Here is a 19,973-nt window from a genome sequence, read left to right on the forward strand (position 1 = left end):
TTAACAGAATTTGTAATATTTTAGGAAGCCACTTTAAATCTAAGATTCTATCAAATTAATAATAGCATTCATATATTGTTTAGGCAAAGGGACAGATTAATAGGTAATTTACAAAAGATTCCACACATTTGGTCAAGAAACAATTAAAAATGTCAATCTCATTAGTAACATAAAAATTGCAAGCAAGGCCGGGCATGGTGGTTCACGCTTGTAATCTCAGCACTTTGGAGGCCGAGGTGGGCAGATCACTTGAGGTCAGGAGTTTGAGACCAGCCTGGCCAATATGGTGAAACCTCGTCTCTATTAAAAATGCAAAAATTGGCCGGGCGCGGTGGCTCAAGCCTGTAATCCTAGCACTTTGGGAGGCCGAGATGGGCGGATCACGAGGTCAGGAGATGGAGACCATCCTGGCTAATACGGTGAAACCCCGTCTCTACTAAAAAATATAAAAAACTAGCCAGGCGAGGTGGCGGGCGCCTGTAGTCCCAGCTACTCGGGAGGCTGAGGCAGGAGAATGGCCTAAACCCGGGAGGCGGAGCTTGCAGTGAGCTGAGATCCGGCCACTGCATTTCAGCCTGGGCGACAGAGCAAGACTCCATCTCAAAAAAAAAAAAAAAAAAAAAAAAAGCAAAAATTAGCCAGGCATGAGGCGGGCGCCTGTAATCCCAGCTACTTGGGAGAATAGCTTGAACCTGGGAGGTGGAAGTTGCAGTGAGCCGAGATTGCACCATTGCACTCCAGCCCAGGCAACACAGCGAGACTCTGTCTCAAAAGAAAAAAAAAAAATTAAAAACAGTCCGATGATACAAGTCTAGTTTTGGTGTGGGTGTGAGGAAACAAGCACATTATTGGTGAGAGTACAAGTTAATATAGTATAGGAATTTGGGGAGAAAAAGTTTAAACCTTTGACAGAGAAATCCCACTCCAAAGAATCTGTTCTACCTAAACACACTAAGTAAAGATGCATATATGACGGTGTTGGTGACAGTGCTGTTTGTAATGGCATGAAAAGGACACCTAAACATCTGCTAATAGAAAATGACTCAATAACTTGTGGTACATCCTCATTACCGTCTCCCATTGTTAAAAAGAATGAAGTAAACCCACGTATTCTGATGGACAAAAAGGGGGGACGTTCCGTAAAATTTTGTTAAGTCATTAAAAACAAGTTATAGAACAATATGTAGAATATGATCTCATTTTTTAAAAAAGCTGTGTATAAAAAACTATTCACTAACTAAAAGAAAGACTGAAGAAAAGTTGAGGGGTCACTTTTCATCTACTATTCACCTAATGACTTTACCACCAATACTTAATTTCTGTCTAAATCACTATTTTCATTTGGGGTCGAAAATGATTATTTTCTAATTCTTTTTTTTTTTTTTTTTTTTAGGCGGAGTCTCGCTCTGTCGCCCAGACTGGAGTGCAGTGGCGCAATCTCGGCTCACTGCAAGCTCTGCCTCCCGGGTTCACGCCATTCTCCTGCCTCAGCCTCCCGAGTAGCTGGGACTACAGGCGCCCGCCACCTCGCCCGGCTAGTTTTTTGTATTTTTAGTAGAGACGGGGTTTCACCATGTTAGCCAGGATGGTCTCGATCTCCTGACCTCGTGATCCACCCGTCTCGGCCTCCCAAAGTGCTGGGATTACAGGCTTGAGCCACCGCGCCCGGCCTATTTTCTAATTCTATCACTCCTTCTCTTGTATTTATTTCCCATTAGTCTTTTAAGTAGAGCTTTCCTTTCTCAACTGGAACTACTTGCTTACTCCAAAATGAAATACAACTTCCATTAATACTAGAAAGGCAGGATATTTCACTTTTCCCCTTTAATTATAATTTAAATGTTTGTTTTGCAAATTGTTTTCTTAGGCTTATTGCCTATTTGCAATGGGAGTGTTCCTCATTTTCTTATTATATATGGGCATTCTTTGTCATATATAGCATATATTTCTCTCAATTTTTGGTTGGAATATTAATTTCACTCATTTTTTTATGTACAGATGTTTTATACTTGTCAGTCTGGTCTATTATCTTTTTATTTGTGGTTTCTTCATTGCTTTCATGCTTAGAAACTCTTCTTTCTCCCAAAGCCAAATCCATCTTTATTTTCTTATAGCTATCTTATAACTGTTTTATGGCTAATTTTTTAACAATTATAGAATTGCTTATTTTAGAAATACTAACCCAGTCTTCTTTTTTTTTTTTTTTTTTTTTGAGACGGAGTCTCGCTCTGTTGCCCAGGCTGGAGTGCAGTGGCCGGATCTCAGCTCACTGCAAGCTCCGCCTCCCGGGTTTACGCCATTCTCCTGCCTCAGCCTCCCGAGTAGCTGGGACTACAGGCGCCCGCCACCTCGCCCGGCTAGTTTTTTGTATTTTTTAGTAGAGACGGGGTTTCACCATGTTAGCTAGGATGGTCTCGATCTCCTGACCTCGTGATCCGCCGGCCTTGGCCTCCCAAAGTGCTAGGATTACAGGCTTGAGCCACCGCGCCCGGCCCCAACCCAGTCTTCTTATTCCTCTGCTGAAAATCCATTGGTGTCTTCCCATTGTGTGCAGGAGAAAATCAAACGTGGCAATTTGGCATATCAGCTCTTTGGAGCCTGGCCTTTCTTTTGGCTTCATTTCCTATCTACACTTCTAGCAATAGCAGACCACTTGCAGTTCCCTAAATAGTGCTTGTGCTTTACCACTATGGATTCTCTTCTCCATGACTTGCCACAGTCTACCTGATAAGTGATTATTCTTCCTGTAATTCTCAAATATCACCTCTTTTTGTAAAAAGTGTTCCATGTTTCTCTCTAGCTCCGTCCCTTTGGAATCCTCCCAGAGCCATTTGGTCAAGTTTTATTGGCATCTGTCTCGTTTGGCTGCTGTCTTAGTCTATTTGTGCAGCTATTGCAAAGTATCTCAGACTGGGTAATTTATAACAACAGAAACTTAGTTCTCACAGTTCTGGAAACTGGGAAGTCTGAGATCAAGGCACCAGCAGGTTTGGTATCTGGGAAGGGCCTGATCTCTGCTTCCAAGATGGCACCATGTTGCTGCATCCTCTAGAGGGGACAAATGCCGTGTCTCACATGGAGGAGCACAAACCCACTCCCTCAATCCCTTTTATGAGGGCCTTCATGATTTGATTACCTCCTACAGGCCCCACCTCTTAATGCTATTACATTGGCAATTTAGTTTCAACATATGAATTTTGGAAGACACATTCAGACCATGGCAGATGTCATTGTCTTTATACATGTTTCTCTCCCCATCCTGTGAGTGCCTTAAAGGAGGGACCATATCATATTTACCATTGTCACTGCCCAGCACAGAGAGAATGCACAATGTTTGTTGAGTATGTGAAGCATTAATTAAAACACAACGTTGAATAATAAACCGTTTATACCATGGTGGAAATGTTATTTCAGAATTTCCAAGATACAGATAAGAAACTTTTCTTTCTTTTTTTTTGTTTTAGAAATATTGCTGTCAAAGATGGTGCCAATCTGAAAGAAAAATAACATAATATAAATATGTTATTTATATTATATTTATAACCTATGTGTTTTAAATTTTTAAAATCATATTTATAACCTATGTGTTAAGGACAGCGCTAGACATGCAGTGTTAGAGACAAGGAAACAATGCCACATTGGCAAAATTATTGATGCAAATGCAACGTTGAGAAATCCCTGCTTCCATCCCAGCCCCAGTCTCTCCAGCCCCTCCTGCTGGCAACTCTTTTCCCCTGGTTCTGTAGCAACCTGTCCCAAGACTCAGAGATAATTCTGCCCAAATACACATCTGCACCTCCCTCCCCTAGCAACTCCACCTGGAGCCTGGCAGTATAAGGGGCTCCCTCAGACTGGCTGCACAAAGGTGACTTCATAGTCTTAACCGTTTATCTCACGTCACAGTTTAAAAGCCCAGGCCTTCCACAAAACTGGCTCACATACCAATAGAGAAATCTCAAAGTGCAAAAAACAAACAAACAAACAAACAAAAAAAACAAAAAACCACGGGATGAGGGAGTGCTAGAAACAATCGTGATTATATATTATGAAAAAGTAATGGTATAAAACAGTGTTGTCCAATAAAAGTAGAATGTAAGCTACGTATGTGATTTTTTTCTGGTAACCACCTTAAAAAAGTAAAAGGAAACAGATAACATTGACCATAATATATTTTAAACCACATATCAAGATATTAGCATTTCAACACATACAATCAATATTTTTAAAGTTCTACATTGCTTCAATTTTAAAACTTAATTTTAACTAACATAAAATTAAAATGATCAAAATTAATAAATTTAGTATTGATACAGTACTACTAATTTACTGTCCATGTTCAAATATCATCAGTTGTCCAAATAATGTTCTTTATGGCCATTTCTTCCTCTAGTCCAGGATCTCATTCAGGATCCTACATCTCATTTTGTTGTTGTGTCTCTTTAGTCTCCTTTAATCTGGAAAATACCCTCAGTCTTTATCTTTTTAACATTGACATTTTTGAAGGGTATGGGGCAATTTGTTATGAAAAATGTCTTTCAGTTTGGGTTACTTTAATGTTTCCATGTGATTATTTTCCGGTTTTGCATTTCTGGTGGGAATCCTATAGAAACAGTGTATGTCTGTGGTAGACATGAAAATTCCCTGTCTGGGTCCTCCTTCAAGGGAGGACCTGTCACCCAGCTGCAGGGAGAGTCAGGAGGTAGCCTCCAGCTGATAGTTTTTTGTATGTGCTTCACCTTTGGAGAGCTACCTTGTTTGATATCATGCCCATCTTGGGGGAATCCACATCTGGTGACTTTATGAAGCAAGGATATAAAAGCCTGACCGTTCTGATCCGACATGGGACCAAAGGTATCAGACATTTATGATATATGGAGAAAAGAGTAGGTAGAGGATAATGTAGAGATGGCTATTTTTTTTTTCTTTGAGACACAGTCTCACTCTGTTGCCCACACTGGAGTACAGTGGCACCATCTAGGCTCACTTTAGCCTCCACCTCCCGGGTTCAATCAATTCTCCAGCTTCAGCCTCCCAAGTAGCTGGGCTTACAGGCGCCCACCATGCCCAGCTAATTTTTTTGTATTTTTATAGAGACGGGGTTTCACCATATTGGCCAGGCTGGTCTCGAACTCCTGAGCTCAGGTGATCCACCTGCCTCAGCCTCCCAAAGTGCTGGAATTACAGGTGTGAGCCACTGCACTGGCCCTAATATGTATCTTTAACTTATTATGTTCTACCTTCAAATACAGTTACACCACTTCATGTATGGTGCCAAAAACCTTGTAACAGTATATATTCATTCCCCTTTCCCTTACAATATCATTAACATATGTTTTACTTCTTAATTTGTTACAAACATTTTTATTTAACAACAATTTGTTACCACTTTTGCTTTAAGTGGTTAATTATATACATTTTCAAAAGAGGAAAATGTTTATATTAATTCATATATTCATATTTTCTGGTGCTTTCTGTTCCTTTTGTGTGAGTTTGAGTTTTTTCTTTTTTTCTTTCTTTTCTTTTTCTTTTCTTTTTTTTTTTTTTTTTTTTTTTTTTTTGAGACAGAGTCTCATTCTGTCGCCCAGGCTGGAGTGCAGTGGTGGAAGCTCCGCTTCCTGGGTTCACGCCATTCTCCTGACTCAGCCTCCCGAGTACCTGGGGCTACAGGTGCCTGCCACCACGCCTGGCTAATTTTCTGTATTTTTAGTAGAGACAGGGTTTCACCGTGTTAGCCAGGATGATCTCGATCTCCTGACCTCATGACCGGCCGGCCTCGGCCTCACAAAGTGAATTTGGGTTTCTATCTGGACTCATTTTCATTCAATCTGAAGAACTTTCTTCAACATTTATCATAATTCAGGTATGCTAGCAACAAATTCTCTCATCTTTTGTTTACCTGAAAATATCTTAATTTCACTTCTTTTCTTTTTTTTTTTCTTCTCACACAGAGTTTGCTCTGTCACCCAGGCTGGCATGTAGTGGCACAATCCTGGCACACTTCAGACTCAACCTCCCAGGCTCAAGCAATCTTTCCACCTCAGCCTCCTGAGTAGCTGGTACTACAAGCATGTGCCATCATGCTTGGCTGATTTTTTTTTTTTTTTTTTTAACTTTTTGTAGAGACGAAGTCCCGCTATGTTCCCTATGCTGGTCTTGAACTCCTGGACTCAAGCAATCCTCCCATCTTGGCCTCCCAAAGTTCTGAGATTATAGGCATGAGCCACCAAGCCTGGCCGCACTTTTGTTTTTTGAAAGAATTTTTCCTGGATATGGAATTCAAAGTTGACAGAGCTTTTACTTTTAGGACTTTAAACTTTTAATTTCATTATATTTTGGCTTTCTTTCTTTCTGATGTGAAGTGCGAAGTCAGTAGTATCTCTTATCTTTGTTCTATATATGCAAGGTGGCTTCGATGTCTCTCTGGTTGTTTCTAATATTTTCTTTTGATCATTGGTTTTCAGTAGTTTAAGTGTAACAGGCCTTGGTGTAGCTTTTTTTGGTGTTTATCCTGTTTGCGGTTAGTTTCTTTCTTTGACAGCATCTTGCTCTGTCACTCAGGCTGTAGTGCGGTGGTGTGATCTCAGCTCACTGCTACCTCCGCTTCTTGGGTTTAGGTGATTCTCCTGCCTCAGCCTCCTGAGTAGCTGGGATTACAGGCATGCGCCATCATGCCTGGCCAATTTTTGTGTATATACACTTTTTTTTAAAGACGAAATCTCGCCCTGTCACCCAGGCTGGAGTGCAATGGCGTGATCTCTGCTCACTGCAATCTTGCCTCCCAAGTTCAAGAGATTCTTCTCTCTCAGCCTCCCAAGTAGCTGGGATTACAGGCATGCACCACCATGCCCAGCTAATTTTTAACTTTTTGGTAGAGATGAAGTTTCACCATGTTGCCCAAGCTGGTCTTGAACTCCTGGCCTCAGGTGACCCACCCACCTTGGTCTTCCAAAGTGCTGGGAATACAGGTGTGAGCCACTGTACCTGGCCTAGTTTATTTTCTTGAATCTATGGGTTTATATATTTTTTTAATCAAATTTTGGCCATTAATACTTCAAATATTTTGCATTACCTCTCCTTTCTTTCTGAGTCTCTGATTATACATGTTAGATAACTTTGTATTAACCCATAGGTCACCAAGGCTCTGTTCATTTTATTTTGAACTTTTTTTCTCTCTGCACTTTAATGTAGATAATTATTTTTCACTGTTACTTTGTTTACTGATCTTTTCTTCAGCAATGTATAATCTGCTGTTAAGCCTATGGAGCAAAATTACCATTCAGATATTGTAGTTTTCTGCTCTAGAAGTTTGATTTGGTTCTTTTTGTGGTTTTCATTTCTCACATTATTTATGTTTCTTTAAGTTCTTGGCCATATTTATAATAGCTTCTTTAAAGTTCTTATCTTACCTGCCTGTAACCCCAGTGCGCTGATGCCCTCTAAAACTTAAAAAAAAAAAAAAAAAAAAAAAAAAAAAAAAAAAAAAAAAAAAAAAATTTAAAGAAGAAAAGTGAAGTTCTTATCTGCTTTAAAAACTAATTTCAGCCTGGCGCAGTGGCTCACACCAGTAATCCCAGCACTTTGGGAGGCCGAGATGGGTGGATCACAAGGTCAGGAGATCAAGACCATCCTGGCTAACAGGTGAAACCCCGTCTCTATTAAAAATACAAAAAATTAGCCAGGCGTGTTGGCGGGTGCCTGTAGTGCCAGCTACTCTGGAGGCTGAGGCAGGAGAATGGCGTGAATCCAGGAGGCGGAGCTTGCAGTAAGCAGAGATTGTGCCCCACTGCACTCCAGCCTGGGTGACAGAGTGAAACTCCATCTCAAAAAAACAAACCAACCAAACAAACAAAAACTAATTTCATCATCCTGGTGATTTCTGGGTCTGTTTCTATTGATTGATTCTTCTCCCATTTATGGCTCATGTTTTAACGCTTCTTCACATGTGTAGTAATTTTTTTATTGGATCCTAGGCATTGCATATATTACATAGTTAAGTACCTGAATTTTGTTATCTTTCTTGAAAGACTGTTAAGTTTCGTTCAAGAAAGCATTTAATTTACTTGCAGAACAGTTTTTTCAGCTTTGTTTGAGTGGTCTAGAATAGTCTTTACTATTGGGCTAATTTAGCTTTAAAGTGTGGCCTTTTTAGGGTCTCTTTACCAAATGCTGCAGGTTTTTAATAAGATTTCCCATTCTAATCAGTCAGAGCCTGAATGTTTCCAAACTCTATACAAGTTCTTGTAGCTGTTCAGCTTAAATTTCCCCAGTAATTTTATTTACCAGTCTCATATGGTCTACCCTTAAAGTTATACCAAAGATTCACAGGAATCCTTATGTATATTTCTGGAGCTCTTTCTCTGGCACTCTGCCCCACAAATACCATTTGTCTCAATTTCTATTAATTCCAATGTCTGTGTCCTCAACAAACCCTGCCTGGCTTTCTTCTATCCTGTGCTTAGGTAAATACCTCCAGAAAGAAATCTGTGGATATTCTGGGGGCTCATCTGTTTTGTTTTCCTTTCTTCTAAGATCACAATTTTACTATGCCAATTGTCCAATGCCTGAAAACACTTGTTTCATAGATTTGGTCCAGTTTTCTATTACTGTAGTGGGAGGTCTAGTCTAGTATCACTTATTTATTCATGGCTGGATTGCCCCTAACCTTTGGAAAAAACATAAACTTTCTATTCAATAGTAAAATACATACTGAAAAATTGGATAAGTATAGTGTACAGCTTGATGAATTTTCTTTTTTTTTTTTTTTTTTGAGACAGGGTCTCACTTCATTGCCCAGGTGGAGTGCAGTGGCACAAACATGGCTCACTGCAATTTCGACCTCCAGGACTCAAGCAATCCACCTACCTCAGCCCCCCAAGTAGCTGGGACTACAGGTGTGCACCACCACGCTTGGCTAATTTTTGTATTTTTTTTTTTTTCAGAGAGGGTTTGGCCATGTTGCCCAGGTTGGTCTTGAACTCCTGAGCTCAAGCAATCTGCCTGCCTCAGCCTCCTCAGCCTCCCAAAGTGCTGTGCTGGGATTACAGGTGTGAGCCACCATATCTAGTCCAGTGAATTTTCATTAATTGAAAACACCATGTAATCAACACCTGGATCAATAAGAACATTACTAGAACTCCAGTAATCCCTTATTGCTCCTTTCTAATTATTAACACTAATAATTGTAACTAATTGGTTACCTAAGGGTAACCAATATTTTACTTCTATTACCTTATATGATTTCTTATTTTGAACATTATGTAAATGGAGTAATATAGTAATCATTTTTTGTCTGACTTATTTCACTCAATTTTTGTGATTGTAAAATTCATGCATGCTTTGCATATAGTTGTAGATTATTGTCCTTCCTGTATAGTATTCTATTATGTGAATGTTCTTTTTTTTTTTTTTTTTTTTGAGACGGAGTCTCGCTCTGTTGCCTAGGCTGGAGTTCAGTGGCGTGATCTTGGCTCACTGCAACCTCTGCCTCCCAGTTTAAGCAGTTCTCCTACCTCAGCCTCCCAAGTAGCTGGGATTACAGATGCCCACCACCACGCCTGGCTAATTGTTTTGTATTTTAGTTGAGACAGGGTTTCACCATGTTGACTAGGCTGGTCTTGAACTCCCGACCTCAAGTGATCCGCCCCCCTCGACCTCCCACAGTGCTGGGATTACAGGCGTGAGCCATCGTGCCGGGTGAGAATATTCTAAAATTTATTCATTTCATGAACATTTTTATACATATGTTTTCCGGTGAATATATGAATACATTTATGTTGAGTATATATCTAGGAGCAAATCTATGTTAGTTCAGGCCTTTCTTCTGAACTTTAGACCTACATGTCCAAATCTACTTGACATCTCCATTTATAGACATTGCAAATTTAACATATTCCAAGCCATTTGCTCCTCCTCCTGTGTTCCGTGAATCAGTAAATGGCTTCTTAATCCATCTAGTTATTTAAGGAGTCATCCTTAATATTCCTCTTTCTTGACCCTTCCCAGCAAACCAATCTGTTATTAAGTCTCTTGGATACCATCTCTAATTTATACATATCTTGAAATTATCTACCTCTTTCTGTCTCTAACTCCCATTATACTAGTTCAAGCCATCATTTCTGGCTTTGCCTGATGCAACTGCCTCCAAATGGCCTTCCAGCAGCCTTTCTTGCCCTTTTCCAAACTATTCTCCACAAACAGCCTGAGTGATTCTTAAATATGCAAATAGGATCCTACTTAATAGTCTTTATTAGTTGCCCATTGACCTTGGGCTGAGATGAGACAAGGGCCAGACCATGCTGGCTCTTATTGGCCACATTACAGATTTCAGGCTGTATTTTGGAAGTTTCTCCTTGCTCCCTACACTCCATCCACATTGACTTCCTTTTAGTTCCTAGAGCACACGAAGTTCTTTCATGCCCCAACAACGTCACGCATAATATTTCCTTGGCAGGGAACATTCTCTAAGGTTCTTTAATATGCCTGCAGCTTAAAAGGCACTTATTCAGAGGTCTCTTTCCTGACAGTCCCAAATTAATTCATCATTGCACCCACTAATTTTCCCTCCCAGTACTGATCACAATTTATAATTCTGTAACTATTTATGCTTTAATGTCTTTTGCTCCAATTACGTCTTAAATTCCATTAAATGTTATGTCCACTCCTGTAACCCCGTGTTTAACACGGTGCTTGGCACATGGTAAACAGTCAGTAAATGCCTGTTTAATAACGCATGACCGATGCGAAGGCTGGAAGGGGTCGCGGGGTCGGCATCTGGCACTTCTCTGCCATAGTGTGTTTCCTTCTTGTGTGTGGGTATAGACGGGGCCAGGTCCTCTCCTTGCTCACCCAGAGGGGGCTTTTCTCCCTGTTCCCTTTATAAGTGTCGGCTGTAGGGCCGCGTGTGAAAGACAAAATGCCTGCAGATACAGGGCGGCGAGGGGAGGGGATTGGCCCTATTTCTAAAGTCAACGTAGTTCCTTCATCAGAGGACTCTGTACTTTTCTGGCGCAGGTGCGAGAGACGCTGCCAATCTCTCCTGGACTAAGGCGGGTCCTGGGATCGGGCGGGTTGTTGTGTCCTTCCTGCAGAACCCGATTGGCCTGGGCGAGCCGAGGGAACGGGGGCGTGGTTTGATTCCGCGGGCGCGAGCCACGTTGGACGCGCCGCAGCCCCGCCGAAAGGCCCCTCCCAGGCCCCACAATGCACTGCGGGGTGCGTCACTCGGAGCGGCGGGTCCCGTGTCGACAGGTAGTACCCGGCCCCTCCCAGTCCTCTTCTTCCCTTCTTAGGGGTCATTCGAACCCCTGCCGGTCTCTCCCCTCCCTCTCCCTGCCTCCCGCCACAGTCTCGGCCTTCGCCCTCGGGACTGAAGACCTACCCGACGGGCAGGAGCCGAGTCCGTGCCTTTGGGGTGGGAGCCGGGGCCGCGGAGCTCTGGAGGGACGGACAAGCGGGTACCCCGTCCCCTTCGACTTGAGGGTTCTCTGGGGCCACGCGGGCGGCCGTTGCGCCTCGTCTGAGCCGCCTCGGGTATTGGGCAGCCAGGGAAGGAGTGTCTAAAGGGGAGGGACAGTCGCACTTGGCTGTCAGCAGGTTGGTGGGGATTCCCTGGCGCCCAGTTGTCAGAAACACGGTGATCTACCTGTGTAGTTGGCCCGCGGGAGCTTGAAGTGGTATTTCCTATTTCTGTTAGGCAGAATGGGACTTGAACCAGTGTCTTACTTTACGTCTTGGGATGGAGTGAGCACTGAACCCAGATATTTGCCCGTGTTGGCTCACGGAAACCTCTTGAGACCCTGCCTCAAGAGTCACTTTGGGAACGATGTGGCAGAAGGGAGACCTGAGCAATTGGCTCAAGTGGAGGAGGCTTCCGAAAGAAAAGGACAAGCCCCAGCTGTCTTGAATCTCTCTGCCAGTGAAGACAGCTTAAGATAATTTTTCTCCTGCTGCTTAGTTTCCTGGGTCATCCACCTGGGGCAGGGGGCGAGCTTGAGAACCAGTCCCTCCTCTGCCTATTCAGCCAAGGCAAAGCCTAGCCCAGAGCAAAAGTGTCAGCCACCAGACTGGAGATGTTGGGAACTTCAGTCAGGGGAACAGCCACTTTTCGAACTCTGAATCACTCCATGTTATTGATACTTGCTTATATGCTAAGATCGTAAGGAATCAGGCAGTGCCTTAAACGGTACCTACAATTTCTGGTATATTAAGGTTCCTCCAGTATTTGATTCTGACACCTGTGACCGTATCCTAAAGTAATGGGACATTCGGGTATTTCCTATGTTGAAAACCATCACATCTGTTTAGTGCTTTTTTGTGTATGTGTGCATGCAACTGGTTCAAATGGAAGTATATTTTATGTTGGTCTATGAAAGAGGCCCAGGTATCACAGGGGTGCCTGTGACCTTCTTTGAGTGTCTCACAGAGTTGTTAGAGTTGGGTCTGAGTTTAAATCCCTACTTTGTCACCTACTAGTTTAGGGATTAAAAAAATTCCTTAAGCTTTCTGGGCTTGAATTTCCTCAAAGGTAAAATGGAACTAATAATACCTACTTCACAGGTTTTTGGAAGGCTTAAATGAGGTAATGTGTATAAAGTGCGTGGTCCATGGGGAGTAATCAATAAATAATATAGCAAATATTTAATATAGTGCTTTTAGTATGTTACAAGGCAGTGTTTCAGGCGCTTTACATGATCCTATGAGATAGATACTATTGTCATCGTTAAAATAAGCCTATGAGATAGATACTGTTAGTAGCCATAATGTATAGATGTGGAAATTGAGATGTAGAAAGGCAAAGCTTGCCCAAATTTGCATGTCTGCTACATGGTGGAGCCAGGATTAGAACCCAGGCAGCAAGTGAATAGCTAGTTTCTATATCCCTGGTTTCTTACCTCTTGTTGGTTTTGGGAGACTGATGAAACATAGTGGTGTGGAGATACTAGAAACTTAGACTGAAGTACCAGTTCTGCTATATACTAGCAGTGTGACATTGAGAAAGTGAGCCTCAGTTTCCTCATCTGTAAATTGTCAGTTCTACCTACCCAACTGTGAACTATGCGGCACTATACAAGTGTTGGAATTGACACATTTGAGCATGTATTGGGGCCCCTGTCCTAGATGTGGGTAAAATCTGTTGTGAAGCCTGAGGTCTTATACATATCGCGCAGTGTAAGCACCCATAATAGGAGTGTCACACACTGCTAGTGAGGTAGAGGGCATAGGCAAAATGACAGAAATTCCATCCTCTTTATCACCCAATCTATCCCCCACCCTCCCTGTGTTTCACAAGTAGTATAGCTTTCTGTCCAAATTAACTACCACCCTTTCCCATTCTCACAGATCTCAGCTAGCACTTTTAATAAAATAATAGGTACCATATTGTTACTGTCACATATGCAAGATAATTTGATAAGCAAATGAACATTAAAGTTCTCCCAAAATTTTCACACACATACATATTTGAAACAAGTTCTTTTAATTTAAATTAGGAGAAAAACTTAATATCTCAAAACTGATTTCACAGATAGTATTAAAAAATAAAGGACAAGAAAAGTAAGTCAATTCAAAGACCAATATTAGGTAAATAGTACAGATGGATGAAGATAATTCTGAAAGTGGTACTTGGATGACTGAAGACTGGGAAATTATGAACTAAAATAAATATGAGTGCTTTTGCCCCCAGTATAAAATGTTTTTATCTTTAAAGTGGCATTTGTGAAAGCATTTGGTTAGAACGTATACACAAAATCCACTTATATGTTGGGCTTTATTTATTACCTTTTGAGAGATACCTTCCTGAGACATTGAGCCCATAGTCATTACCCCCACAAGGTTCTGAAGAAGAGGGATGTCTTGTTATCTTGGGTCTGAGAACTTGCTAACCATTACCATAGTAGTTTGGCATTGTGGGAATTTATTTTCCTCAGCCTTTACATAAAAGTTTACCCAGATTTGCCTAGATTCTAACTTGTGCTTTTTCCTCCAACAGTTGCTGATGGGGAGAGGAAAAAATAGCCACTATTCCGGTTCCTTATGAGTTAACTGCTGCTGTCCAAAGGCAGGTGTAATATTTTCTGTGTATTAAAGGTGAGGAGAAATGGCCCAGTGCCCTAAACATTTATCTATGACCCTGATAAGCTAAAAACTCCTAAATCCTCCCATGCAATTGTTGTAACCTCTTGCTTTCCACAGTTCCACTGATTCTTCCTTGGGATTTTCCCAACCACAACCCTCCTTAGACCGTAAAGATACTTTAACCTAGTTTAGGCCTGACATGGATAGATTTCCTTTTCTGCTAGTGCAGTCTAGATAAGATTAGTTTAAAAAACAACAAACTATATTATGAATCCATGGTAAAAAGAAAAAAAGTAGGGGTATGTTTATTGAATTGCTGGAGAGACAGCTTAGCCTAAGGTGATTGGAGTCTGTCTGCAAATTAGTTAAGCCTGACGTTGATCATTGGACATTCATCCCAGTTTGTCAGGCTTAAATTCAAGTGGTTTGGATGCTGAATCAAATTACTCTGGTAGGAAGAGGTTTAATTTTTTCCCTAAGAAAAGTCTTACCTATAGGTACGTAGAAACAATTCTCTGACAACCTTGTAATAATTTTGACAGGGAATGTAACTGCTGTGTTCTGCTTTTGGTTAAAGGCTAAAGTATGTATTAGGAAAATTTGAGGCTGGGCGCGATGGCTCACACCTATAATCCCAGCACTTTGGGAGGCCGAGGCGGGCAGATCACTTGAGATCAGAAGTTTGAGACCAGCTTGGCCAACACGATTAAATCCCATCTCTACTAAAAATACAAAAATTAGCCAGGCTTGGTGGGGGGCACCTGTAATCCCAGCTGCTTGGGAGGATGAGGCAGGGGAATTGCTTGAACCCAGGAGGCAGAGGTTGCAGTGAGCCATTGTACTCCAGCCTGGGTGACAGAGTGAGACCCTGTCTCAAAAAAAAAAAAAAATTTGAAATGTAAGTTTGTCCAACTTTAGTTTTCCAGTTACTGAAGTGGTGGGCAACACACCTGTGTTGTTTGCTCTTTTCATCTGATTTTCTCTAATTTGGGGGTGTTTCTTGATGGTAGGACTCTTCATTCCTACTATCTGGCAAAATTCATGGCACACAGTAGATATTCAGTAAATGTGTGTTCAACGAATGGAACTCGAAAATTGTATTCTTTTTACAGTACGTGTTTTAGAAAGTATGGATCATATATTTATTGATCTGTCCTCCAAGTCGTTAAAGAATAACTTTGAAGACTACATGAAATTTGGCAACCTATTAATAAAGACTATTCCTAATATTTCTATTAGGATCCTAGAGAGGCCAGACATAAAGTAATGCAGTCTACTTTTATTTTACTTTTTGAGACAGGATCTCGCTCATCACCCAGGTTGGAGTGCAGTGGCACAATCATAGCTCACTGTTGCCTCGAACTCCTGGTCTCAAGCGACCCACTTGCTTCAGCCTCCCCAAAGCAAGGACTATAGGCATGTGCCACCGTGCCCGGCTGATTTTTAAAATTTTTTTGTGGATACAGAGTCTCACCATGTTGTCTAGGTTGGTCTTGAACTCCTGGCCTCAAGCAGTGTTGGGATTATAGGTATAAGCCATGGCACCCAACCCAATCTACATTTAAATACTAAAATATGGGTATTTAGAACTTTAAGTTACAACTCGCCCTCAAATTAATTGCCAGAATGGTTATTGTGTTGCAGTGTCCTTCTGGAAAGACAACAGTTTTATAGTTAAATAATAAATGCTTAAGAGTATAAAGTAAGACTTTTTTTACTTTCTTACACTTAGGCTAAATGTTACAATTTTGATTTAATAAATAAAACATGGTAAAAAAAAATTTAAAGAGGAGTTTATAGTATAGATATCTTTTCAGAGATCCCAGCTTTTTCATGCTACTGCTTTTAGAAGAGAAAAAAACTGGATGAATGGAAAAAAACACCGATTGGGATATGTCACACTGGGACTTTAGTTTGGAGATTCCACTGTAGTAAAAAGACTAATTTGCTTCTGGATATTTTTCTCTTTAAATGAATGGAGGGCTGGGTGTGGTGGCTCACGCCTGTAATCCCAGCACTTTGGGAGGCTGAGGTGGACAGATCACTTCAGGCCAGGAGTTTGACACCAGCCTGGCCAACATGGCGAAACTCTGTCTCTACTAAAAATACAAAAATTAGCTGGGCGTTGTGGCATGTGCCTGTAATCCTAGCTACTCGGGAGGCTGAGGCACAAGAATTGCTCAAATCTGGGAGGTGAAGGTTGCAGTGAGCTGAGATCGCACCACTGCACCCACCTGGGTGACACAGAGAGACCCTGTCTCTAAATAAAGGAGAAAAATATTAAAGGGTAACGACATAGTAACACCTAGAGATTTCTCCTTTTTCCTCATGAAAAGAGGAAAAAGGGATAGTGAACTTAATGTATTAGCTTTATTAGTTGGGTTAATTTTTATTGTCAGATCAGTGATCACCATGAATGGGAAGTCGGATTTTGACTTCACACAGCAGTGAAAATTATCAACTCCTGATTTACAAGCTTTGTAACAATTGGTTTTATGGGTTTTTTTTTTTAATATATATTACTAACTCATTTTTTCCTTTTTGGAATGAGATAATATTGACCTAGATGAAGTGGTCAGGTAAGGATTAATTTAGTCTCTAAGATACAATATTTTTGGGAAAATGCCTATGAGATTTTAATCAAATTTTTGAATTTTCACCAGTTGCCTCACCACTAGTGAGGAAGCCCTTAGTGACATTGTGCCTGACAGAGAAGAGTTATCACTTAATCTTAGATAGTGAACGTGTTTTAATTTAATGTTTTAAAAAGTATGGGCCTGAGACAATAAGCAGATTGTCAAGCCCTATCTCACAGTCAGTGGTTCAGAATTTTGAGGGCAGAGCCCAGAAATCTGCATTTTTAACTAAACTTTCAACTTCTTATACAAGCTAAAGTTTGAGAGCCACTGTATATTTTATGAAAGGTTGAGTGACTGTTGACCTGAGCTCCTTCAGACTCAGGCCTGTGAAGTCCTTTCATCTGTTTTTGTAAAGCAAGAAGAGAATCCAATAAAATAGGCCATTAAGATTGAGAACAACATTAAAACTAATATCCTTTAGCTTTAGGATTTACTTTAAATAATTTTTTTTCTGATTATAAAAGTAGTATATGTCTACTGTGAATATTGAGAACATTTAGGAGATTATAAAATAATAATTACCCATAATACCATTTCGTAGAGGTGAGCATATTCTTAATTTGGCGTCTTTTTCTGCATCCATTTTTCAATCCCTTTTTCCTTCTCTTTATCTTTGTCTCTTTATCCTTATGTTTGTGTAAAACAACATTTGCAATTGTTATCCTGCTTTTTTCTCTTTAACATATAAGCATTTTGCCACATTATTAAACTTTTTCCACAAACATAACTTTTAGTTGCTGCATTATATTCTGTTATATGAATATACTATAATTTACTTAACCATCACCATGTTATAGGATATTTAGATTGTTTTCAGTTATTTGAGTGGAAGAATGTCTTTCTGTTTAAAGTTTTGTCTGGATTTCTGATTATTTTTCTTAAGACAAGTATATATTTAAATTTATTGAGGTCAAAAGATATGCCTTTAAACTCCTGTTCAAATTGCCAAATCATTTTGAGAACTGTTTGTACCAGTTTTTACTTCCATCTGTACTTATGAGAATGCCAGACAGAAGTATTATTTTTTAAAAAGCTAATGTGGCTGGGTGCGGTGGCTCACGCCTGTAATCCCAGTACTGTGGTGGGTGCCGGTGGTCCCAGACACATCCTATCCTGTGGCATGGGATCCCAGGCTGAGGAAGGAGAATTGCTTGAACCCTGGATGGGGGATATTATAGTCAGCCAAGATGGCGCCACTGCACTCCAGCCTGGGTGACAGAGCAAGATGCTGTCTCAAAAAAAAAAAAAAAAAAAAAAAAAAAAAAAAAAAGCTAATATGTTAAGTGAAGCATAATATGTTATTTTAATTAGTTTTGTTTTGTTTTTTTCCTGAGACAGTCTCACTCTGTTGCCTAGGCTGGAGCTCAGTGACACGACCTCAGCTCACTGCAACTTCTGCCTCCCAGGTTCAAGCAATTCTCCTGCCTCAGCCTCCTAAGTAGCTGGGATTACAGGTGTGCACCACCATGCCCGGCTAATTTTTGTATTTTTAGTAGAGAAGGAGTTTCATCTTGTTGGCCAGGTTGGTCTCCAACTCCTGATCTTGTGATCTGCCTGCCTTAGCCACCCAAAGTGCTGGGATTACAGGTGTGAGCCACTGTGCCTGGCCATTTTAATTAGTATTCTTATATTATTAGTAAGTTGAACATTTTTACACATGCTTATCAAGTTTGGCTTTAATTTTTATTTATCCCAAATTGTTCATTTTGTTTTAGGTCTTCTCTGTTGGTTGAAATGTCTATGATTTTATCTGCCTCAGTCATTCGTGTCAGAGATGGACTGCCACTTTCTGCTTCTACTGATTATGAACAAAGCACAGGAATGCAGGAGTGCAGAAAGTATTTTAAAATGCTCTCGAGGAAGCTTGCTCAACTTCCTGATAGATGTACACTGAAAACTGGACATTATAACATTAAGTAAGACTTCAGTTTGCTTCATTTGACTTGCTTGCCCAGTAGTTGTCATTTTAATGAAGTTTAAGTGGTTGCAATAGAAAAGAGTGATTAGGAAAACCTGTTCAAGTCAAGAATCATATTCTGAACTTATACTAAATAGTCATCATGTCAGCAGCAGCCTTTTTGTAGTTTCTTTGTGTTTATATCTGGCTCTAGGAAATTTTATAGTTGCACAGATCATAGCTATTCCTCTTATAAGTTCATCACTAAGTATTTATTTGCATTCTTACCTAGGGATGTAGTAGGCAAACTATAATTGGAAATAAAATTTTTTACCTAATATCTGCCCTCAAAGAACTGAAGCAGCTTATATCTAGTGGGAGGGGGTAGCACTTATCACTGTATCATATATAAATCAAGTAAAACTGGGCAAATGGGTTAGAGAGTGACTATTTATGGTGGTCAAGGGACTCTCTGAGAGTGTGACATTTGAGCAGAGACCTAAAAGATGAGAGAGGAGGTAGTTATATGAAGGATGCTGTGTATGAAGAGCAAGGCAAAGGTAGCAGCCAGTGGAGAAGCCCGTTTTTACATACCAAGAGACAGAAAGGAAACCAGTGATCCTGAAGCATTATGGACAATTAATAGAGTTGCAGAAAGTGAGGCCAGAAAGGTAGGAATGGGGCAGGTTATGTAGTGAGTTTGGAGTCTATTAGTCTGTTTAGTTTAGTGCAGTAGGAAGATACTGGGTAGTTTTAAGCTGGAGAGTTACATGATTTCATTTGGCTTAGAGTAGGTCATTCTGGCTGCACTGTAAAGAATAAAGGAGAAAGTGGAAGTAGAGAGGTCAGATGGAAGACGCTTAGAGAAGTTCAGGTGGAGGTGCTGATTGTAACGAGCTAGGGTTGTAATGAATAGAAATAGATTGGGGCTATATTTTGGGATTAATACCAGCAAATCTTCCTACTGGATTGAAATGGGATGTGAGGGAAAAAGAAGAATAATCACCTGTAGTTTTTTGGCCTGAGGAACTGGATGAATAATGAAGCTGAAATGAGCAAGAAAGGAGAGGATAAGTGTGTCTCATTGGTAAAAAGTAAGAGTTTTGTTTGGACATGTTAAATCTGAGATGCCCATTAGACATCCAGGGGGCACTGCTAGGTAAGCAACTGGAGATATGAGTCTGAAACTTAGTGAAGAGGACAAGTATAGACATTTAGATTTGGAAGTCAGCCTACAGTTTGTGATTAAAACCATGGGAATGGATGAGACCACCTTGGAAAGCTTAGACGTGAAACAATTACGGAACGATTAACGTCTGAGCAGCTTGATATTGATGACGCATACAGAAGGAAATAAGGTAAAA

The 19,973-nt window shown here is 40.6% G+C and overlaps 1 protein-coding gene across 3 annotated transcripts in view; it reads left to right on the forward strand.

Moving 5' to 3' along the window:
- Positions 1–11,201: 11,201 nt before the first annotated feature.
- SEC22A (SEC22 homolog A, vesicle trafficking protein) overlaps positions 11,202–19,973 on the forward strand; it is a 79,443-nt gene continuing 70,671 nt past the window's right edge. For 2 of the 3 annotated variants that reach the window (XM_030942104.1, XM_010370784.2), the window contains exons 1-3: positions 11,202–11,247; positions 13,988–14,085; positions 18,428–18,628. In XM_030942104.1, coding sequence (XP_030797964.1) covers positions 18,447–18,628 — 182 coding nt within the window. In that variant the 5' untranslated portion in view covers positions 11,202–11,247; positions 13,988–14,085; positions 18,428–18,446. Of the gene's footprint in view, positions 11,248–11,507; positions 11,530–13,987; positions 14,086–18,427; positions 18,629–19,973 lie in introns of those variants that run through there. The other variant, XM_030942108.1, reaches the window with a different exon arrangement.

The sequence above is a fragment of the Rhinopithecus roxellana genome, chromosome 1, assembly GCF_007565055.1.
Source record: "Rhinopithecus roxellana isolate Shanxi Qingling chromosome 1, ASM756505v1, whole genome shotgun sequence".
In the NCBI taxonomy this organism is placed as follows: Eukaryota; Metazoa; Chordata; class Mammalia; order Primates; family Cercopithecidae; genus Rhinopithecus; species Rhinopithecus roxellana.